Genomic DNA, 8,576 nt, shown 5'->3' on the forward strand with positions numbered 1-8,576 from the left:
TCATGCCTCTAGTAAATAATGAGAGATAAATGAACTATATGCCTCAAATGTAGATCTAATGACATGATTTGATTGATTGATTTTGACACGAGCCTCAATGATACTTTGAATTGAATATTTGAATTTATTTTAGAAACTTGGCACTAATGCAAATAAGTTTTTTTTAAGGTTAATCTATGATTCAATAATAATATTAAAACAAGTATAAGATGTAAGAATTAGAAGGATCATTATCTATTCTAACTCACATTATATGATACCTCCTCCTCCGAATCCATCAAGTCTTCATCATGTGCCATCTCCCGTTGCTGATGCTGATCCGGGCCAAAACCAAGCCGACCCGGACGCAGACGTGCGTAGTTACACCCGATTTCAAAATGGCTGGAATTACAAATAAATTATTCTTCAAGAGGCTTATAAGCTTCTAATTATATGTAAATTGGTAGTAAGTAAACAAAAAGTTATCATTATTTTAGAACATAAATTTTAACTGAAGCAATCAAATTTAAAATATCCCTGAATATATCTTCGGTCTAATCCGGCCGAGCTCGACCGGAAAAAACGGTCGTTACAGTGGTGGACCCGACTCCGTTCTAGAACCAGGCAATTCTATAAGTATAAAGGCAGCTCACAGCGCTGCAAATCAAATTGCTCGAACAAATCAAGAATTTTGAATTTTATAATTATAAAATTATATAATTATCCTCGTAAAGTATGCTAGATATATATATATAAAAAGATGGGGAGACAAATGCAAAAAGGAAGAAAGTGTTTCTTTGAAGAAGAATCCCTTCCTCGCCAGTTGCCAGCTTCTCTCATTTGCCGCCAAGAATATATATTTTTTTGTTGCTTTGGAGAGGTAATTTAAACAAGTTTGGGGAGATAATGTCTTCCATCAAGCTTCCAATTCCTGGATGCCTCTTCGACCACAAGCTTTGATCAGAATCCGCTATCTTGTCTGCTTCTTCCCCTCTGATCGGCTCTGCATTCCCGCTCCAAGAAATCTCCTTAAGCTTCTTTGTCCCGCCATGTGAAACCCTAACCCTGTTTTGGCTAGCTGAGCTCCCCACATGGCTAGATTCCAGTTCCACCTGGGCTTACTCTCATCCTCTCCGCTTTCCCAGCGGGCTTCCGTCGAGGAGGCAGAGGACGAAGTGGTTGAGAGCGAGTGTGGCAAGCATGTCATCTTGTCTCCGCTGATCGCGCCGGCGGTGGAGGAGAGCGGAAGGGACGGGAGGGAGGGACGGGTTCAGCAGTTCTCCGCACTGGCGACTGTGGCGGCAGCGCTGCGGAAGTCTTTAGTGATGTGCAGCCTCGGTGCCGGAGAAGAAGGTGCTGGAGCTTCCATGGACATCGGCTGGCCGACTGATGTTCAGCACGTCGCCCATGTCACGTTCGATAGGTTCGATGGGTTTCTTGGTTTGCCGATGGAGTTTCAGCCCGATATCCCCAGTAAAGTTCCAAGCGCCAGGTGCGTAACTGTTGTTCTATTAACGGTCTTTTCTTACAAATTACTGCCTATTTTGGTTTCATTTTTTTTCCTACTTATTCTATGATTTCGGTTTGCGTGGAACCCGGGAGGAGGTTCTTTCTTGTGGAATACTGGACTTCAAAATCTGATTTGGGTCATCCTTACAGAAAATCAACCAGCCTGTAGTCGCTGGTATTACGCTTGCAATTCTCTTGAGATTCAATGGAGACGCGTCGCTGACGTTTCATATAGAATTTGAAAGTCGAATTCAGAATTTTTACGGAAACAGGATCGAGCTTGTCTGAGTTAGAGGGTGATGGATCTAGCCTTATTTTTGGATAGAATGAAGAAGAATAAATGTGTGCTGTTTGATTCAGTGTTGCCGGTGAAAAGTACTAAGCCTTACAGTAAGGTCCTTACCACAGTTTCAGATTGAGCCCAAGGGTAAAGATTCAAAGATTTCTTTAGTGATTTTGGATTTACAAGAGTGTCAATTGATTCCTTACGCAGGAAAATGTTGAACTGACCCTGCAGCAAGATATATATATATATATATATATATAGATAGATAGAGAGAGAGAGAGAGAGAGAGAGAGAGAGAGAGAGAGAGAGAGAGAGAGAGAGATTTTGGACAGACATTCTGTTGGCCCCGACGTACAGGATTGCCTCATAGATTTCCCTCTATTCTGGCCCCTCTCTTTCCCCCTTTCCTCTTATTTTATGTTTGAATGAAGGGGTGTCTCTTCATTAGAATTTAGTTGTATAAGTATTCCTTTGGACTGAAATGAAAGATTATTGTGATTCTTACTTGTTTTGGAGTGAATTCCAAGGAGACTAGATGATGCATTACCAAGACAAAGGCCAATGAAAAGTTCACAAACTAAGACTCATCATTAGAATTTGGGTCAATCATCATGCAAACTTATGTACATGGATTATAATACTTTTAAAATCATGATAGAATAATTTAAAAGCTTAATTTAAGGCACCTTGATCGGTAGGTGGGCTATACAAGTGAAAAAAGATAAAAAACTTCATAAATTGATTTCTTTCAAGACCACTTTACTTATCATTTGTGGCCAATTTGAATTTTCATGTATTTAGAAGCTTTTAATTTAATTTTATTTCTTTTATTTTCTTTCTTTTAGTATTAGGACATCTCATCAATTAATGTAATATTATTTTATTGTCTTTTAAGGCTTTCCAAAATTATCTAGGCTTGGAAGATCTATAAATATAACATTGCTTTGTACTTTTGAATCATTGAAAAAAAATTAGTTTGTGTATGCAAATTTCGTATAGAAAAGCTTGGTGACTATTTACTCATTGGTGAAGCTTGATGACTGATCCTCTAGGTTTTGGTGAGTCCTTAGTTATCTCTTATCACCATTTTTTTCTCTTCTTTTCTGACATAATTTTCATCTCCTCTATTTAGTCTCAAGCTTAGCTTCCACATCTCTCATAACCTTTCAAGACATGAGCTCCCTAAAAATCCTAGTATACCATAACCAAAGTTCTAATATATAGAAACAATTTCCTGTTGTGAACAACCAAAATAAAGGTTTCATAACTTCTCAATCACTGATCCAAAATCCATAAAAATACCATCATTAGTTCTCTAACATCCCAAACCTTTGATCTGATGTCAGGTGGACATCAGATCATTTTCCACCATTCTATCTCTATCCACAAGCTTAGAGAAATCTCAGATGTGAAACATAATTAGGGGTTGCCTCAAACTGTCTCTCAAACCTTGCAGAAAATGATAACAACTTTTTTCAGGGATGTTGACTAACTGGTGGGGAGCATATCTGGCAAGAGCTTTAAAATCTATCTCGTACTGCATCACCATCTTGCTCTCTTAGACCAACCTTAGAAAGGACCCCTGCATTTATTGTTGGCAGATGACAGCACACACTAACTTCCAGATGTTTGCGCTAACTCTTCCCAAGAAATCTCTATATTAGGTCTACCCTAGAATCTCTCCTTATGCTAGCCTATCCACCAACATTATGTTTCTCCATTTAATAGAAATACAACTAACGGAACCTTCCTGCCTTCTGGATATTGCATCTATTAAATGACTTTTCAATCCTCATTAGCAATTCCTTAGCTGCCTGATACTCTAGTGCACCCTGGAAATATGGTGGCTTCAATCTCAAAAAATAAATGCAGGTGCTTGTCAACCTTGTCTCCCTTAACTCTTGCCATCCTATACTTAGCCTCAATCATTAGCTTGGCTACTAGCCCGACAAATTGCATTATAGAAGTCAGATGTCATTGCCCCTATAGTGCTTTGAACAGTTGCAGCTTGATTGGAACTCTGTCCATCAGGTGCCTCTTGCTCTTGGGGATTCATGATGCAACAACACTTTATCTATACGAAGAAGAAAATAGTTAAATTATACACAGACTCATCATAGACTAACAATTTTTTTTTTTTGAACTAAGCCCCAAACTCCTTTCTCTTATTGATACAAATCATTTCTTATAGCCCTATTTACATTTCCAATCCTTTTAAACCGTTGCTCTGATGTCACTCTATGACACCCTAAAATCTAATGGAAGGATTGAAGCTCTAAAGCTATACTTTAACAACTCAACCATCAACCAAGAAAACCAAAGCTACTAAAATTCAATTAACAAAAGTAATTCAATATTTTTCATGTCATAAATATATATATATATAAAGATTTTGAAAACCGGACCGGACAACGAACCGGTTGAAGGAGAGGTCAAGGTTCGACCGGGGTCGAACCGGATGACGTAATAAATAATAATATTATTAAAAATAAAAAAAAAGAGAAAATTTCTTCTAATACATTCACTCTAAACCTAACCTTGCTCCACCTAATCAAGATAAACATTTTAAGAGGAACTATGCACAACCTAGGCATGACAAAGATGAAGTACTGCTATAATTAATCTAAGATTGTAAAAAATGCAAATATTCTAACGCATCAATAACAAAGAAAAGCAAATAGCAAACTGCAGCATCTAGCATATGACACTAGTCTTGACGACTGCCAATGATAGACTTCTTAATTGAGTTTGATAGTAGACATGGCGTACAAGTAGGATGAAATAAGTAGAAAGGTTAATGAAAAATCCATTGATAGTTGAAATACAGTAACTACATAAATAAGATAAGCACGTATATCTAAAAAAAACCACCACAACAATTGAAGGAAGATGATGACGAAGAAAGAGATGAGGAGATCACAGTACCTTTCACGGTTCTGAGCAAGCCGCCTAAGAATCCTTTATCAAACTGTGAAGTGGAATTAGCTATGGTTAACAAGAAAATAAAAAAAAAACATCTAAAATCAAACGAAACTCCCAACAAGGATTGCAGTAGAATTTTTGGTCTCCTCATTCTCAAATTGCTTTGATGCTGAAGTTTTTTTAAGTAAAAAACTAGGGCATATTATATTACTTTGATGCTGAAATTTTTAGCATTTAAAAAAAATAAAAATTTCCATTAGCCAAGCAGCGGAAATCACGAGATTCTTCCCTTATGGTAATGTGAAAATTACAGGAAGAAGAGAAGAAGACTCACGCCGCCAGCAATGAAGGAGCAGCTACAGCGTCGAACGGCAACGACGATTAACTGGGCTGGCAGCGACGAAGGAGGAGCTGCAGTGACGAACGGAGAAAATCTGAGGAGACGGGCTTCGGGAGTTATGGGAGGTAGAATACGAAACTAGGTTTACACTCACGTTGGTTTTACAGGTTTTACTAATACGGTAATACCTCAAATACCACCTGATTTCAATCAAAGGGCTGAAATTTGCGTTTAAGCTCAAGTGCCCGGTTCTCTCCCGGTTTCGGTTCGCCGGGTTCACGGTTCAACCGCCGGTCGGACCGGTTCAACGCCGGTCCTTTGTTATCCCGGTTTCATTGGGAAACCGAACCGGCTAGCCGGCCGGGTGCCGGTTCAACCGGTTGAACCGGCCGGTCCGGTCCGGTTTTCAAAACGTTGATCAAAACTAACAAAGAGACATACTTCTATATCACCAAGGTACACAACCCTTCAAGTTAAGTATGAAAAACGAGAAAGAAAACTCTCAACGTGACTTGCAGCGTTGCGACGTTGGCTCAGGGGCGCCGCAACTCTCCACTGTCTACCTCTAAGTCAAAATTGTAGCACCGTTGTGCTACATTCTACAACACCACAACACTCGAGTGTACAGTGCTGCAACGCTTTAGTACATGACACCGTAGCACTATACGACTGTACGAACATCAATTTTGTTTTTTTCGAGTTTTCACCCCCAAACCGTCGAGCTGCCCCCTTTGCAACCCCCAAGCGAGCTACTCCTTTAACTTGACCGACAGAATTGAGGTTTGAGTCGACACTATAATCCAATTGATCGACACAATAAGATTCCACACAAAACTAACAATAAAGTCATCAAGATTGTTGGATCGATCAAATTATGGTGCTGATTATTAAGATAAACATAACGGACCATTTGCAAAATACTTAAAAGAGTGTGAGGATGCTTGACAATATACTATACTTGGCAGTCCTGAGAAAAATTGTGTTGCCTAAAATCATAATATTACGATGAGTGGGACAAACTTACTTGAACATTTATGGGGCAAAACCATCAAAACAAATAATTTTTTATTGGTCATCCTGATCAGCATTCTAAAGGATCAAGGTTCTGATGCTCTATTTGTGGTCCTAAAATTGTGAAGTACTAAACAAAATTTTTTGGAATTGGATGTTGGTGATGTGGATTGTAAACATATTGAAGTTTCTAATGAGCATGTTGAGACAAAGGTTATTCCTAATGAACAATTTGAGACAGTTAAAATTTCTTCATCAATTACAAAATAGATTGTTTTACCGATTTCTATGTTGGGGATGCAGTGTTAAACGCAACAACTAAACAGATAAAGAAAATAGAAAAGTAGTGTAAAATAAAAAACATCAGGATTTAACATGGAAAAAATTAAAATCGGGAAAAAACCCACATAGCCACATCACACCAAGAAATTCACTATGAAAATGGGGATAAATAAGTACATATCTCTTTTCTCTCTCACTTTCTCCTTGCTTCTTTTCTCTCTTACATTCTTCTCACACTCAAAACACAAGAGAAAGTCAAGTTAATAACACTAAGGGACGCAACCCTTTGAAAACATGAGAAAGAAAATTGTATAGTTCGCCTTGCAGCGCTGCGGCACTCAAGCCTCTGTCATCATGATGCTGCGATATTCCAACCGACAATGCTATGGCGTCACACAACATTGTGGTGCTTGGAAACACAGTGCTAGAGAGTTCGGGTACACAGCGCCGGGGTGTGCGGATACACTGCGACGGGGTGCTCGGGTACACAATGCCAAAACTTCATATGAAAAAAAAAAAAAATCGCAAAACCGCACCCCCCAACAAGCACGATAATTTGAACTGAGGCCCGAGGTAACGGAACAATCTGATTAATCAACACAATCAAATTCCACATAAAAATAACATCCTACAGTACCATTAGTTCTTGGGTATCATCATAATGTGGAAGATGAAATTTATATAGATAATCCTCCAACAATAACTGATTTTCCACTGAGAAGATCCACAGGCAAAGTTCTGCTGTTTCATATTATTATCTTGTTTATTTGGGTGAGTGATTTTGATCGTGGATAAGTTATTGACATAGTGACATATTGTGAAGCTATATCTAATTCTTAGTCTTATATGCGGTTTAGCTCCATTAAAGATGAAATTCTATCAATCTTATAGTAATGTATGGGACATTGTTAAACTTCTGCATGTTATATGGCTGTTAGATGTAATTGGGTTTTCAAGGCTAAGAACGACTCTAATTGAACGATTGAATGTTTCAAAGTTAGATTGGCTGCAAAAAAATTTAACAGAAGAGCGAATACTTTTATTCAATAAGATATTTTCTTTTGCATCTTCCATGGATTCCTTCAAAATTGTTTGGCATTTATAGCTCATTTTGATTTATAGTTGTTAAAATGTTTGGTATTATTAGTTTAATCAAGGACAAGATGATAAAGTTGCTGACATGCTTGTCTATATGAGAGTGGATACTTAGCAGGGGTTTAGCATGCTGACTCTGATTTTGCCGTCAGGTTACCTGACGTAGAGCTACATCAGGTAGCCTATAATATGTCGCCACGTGAACTTACTCTTTACCGCGCGGCCCGACGACCCGACTCAGACCGAATCCGGGATTACTATGTTCGCGTATTGCTCGGTATTTCTCGTTTGGCAATAACGAGAAATACCGCTATGTGAAGACCAATACCGAGTAATACCTAAAAGAACTCCGTATTGCTCGGTATTGCTTGGTATTGCTCAGTATTGAACTCGGTATTGCAATTCACATAATAGTATTTTTCATTTTTGTCGAGCAAAATCGACCAATACCTAGCAATGCCGAGCTACGAAAACTCCCGGGTCCGTTCCGGGTCGGGTCGTCGGGCCGCACGGTAAAGAGTAAGTGCACGTGTCGACATATTATAGGCTACCTGATATAGCTCTAAGTCAGGTAACCTGACGGAATAATTTTTCCTCCTCAAGTCACTTATCAGCTTGCCTTGGAGTATATTGAAGTCGCCTAAGGCTTTGTTTAGGACAACTTTTTTGTTGATTTCTAAAATAATTTTCCAGTGCAAAAAATTTTGACTAGGAAGCTGTTTTAGAAAAAAATACGAAAGCTATCCCAAACGAATCCTAATACATGAAGTTTTTTAGAGAGGAGAATTCACAAGGAAAAGGTCTCCAAGAACACGTTTCGTTTGGGATGACTTTTTTACTTTTTCTTAAAGTAGCATTTTAGTACAAAATTTTTAATTTTTACTAAAAATTTGATTTAAGAAATAGTAATAAAACCGTCCCAAACGGAGCTTTACCTTGAACTTTGAACTTCTAAAGAATTGCTATATTTCAAGACCACTAATAGAAATTGCTCTCATACATTTTTCAACATTGACCTAAATTATATTAAAAAAATTATTAATATTGATTTATTTAAAATATAAATATATATAAATGAGTTGGATTTGGATTGACTCGTAAAATCATTTTTGACCAAAAAATGATCATATTAATATTTTTTTTTACTTGTGG

General features: G+C 37.9%; 1 protein-coding gene across 1 annotated transcript in view; it reads left to right on the forward strand.

The window, feature by feature from the left end:
* The first annotated feature begins 739 nt into the window (after positions 1 to 739).
* LOC110101937 (rho GTPase-activating protein 5) overlaps positions 740 to 8,576 on the forward strand; it is a 17,665-nt gene continuing 9,828 nt past the window's right edge. The window contains exon 1 of the mRNA XM_020830047.2: positions 740 to 1,471. Within this exon, the coding sequence (XP_020685706.1) occupies positions 1,071 to 1,471 (401 nt within the window). The 5' untranslated portion in view covers positions 740 to 1,070. The remainder of the gene's footprint in view (positions 1,472 to 8,576) is intronic.

Source organism: Dendrobium catenatum, unplaced genomic scaffold (assembly GCF_001605985.2).
Source record: "Dendrobium catenatum unplaced genomic scaffold, ASM160598v2 fragScaff_scaffold_974, whole genome shotgun sequence".
Lineage (NCBI taxonomy): Eukaryota > Viridiplantae > Streptophyta > Magnoliopsida > Asparagales > Orchidaceae > Dendrobium > Dendrobium catenatum.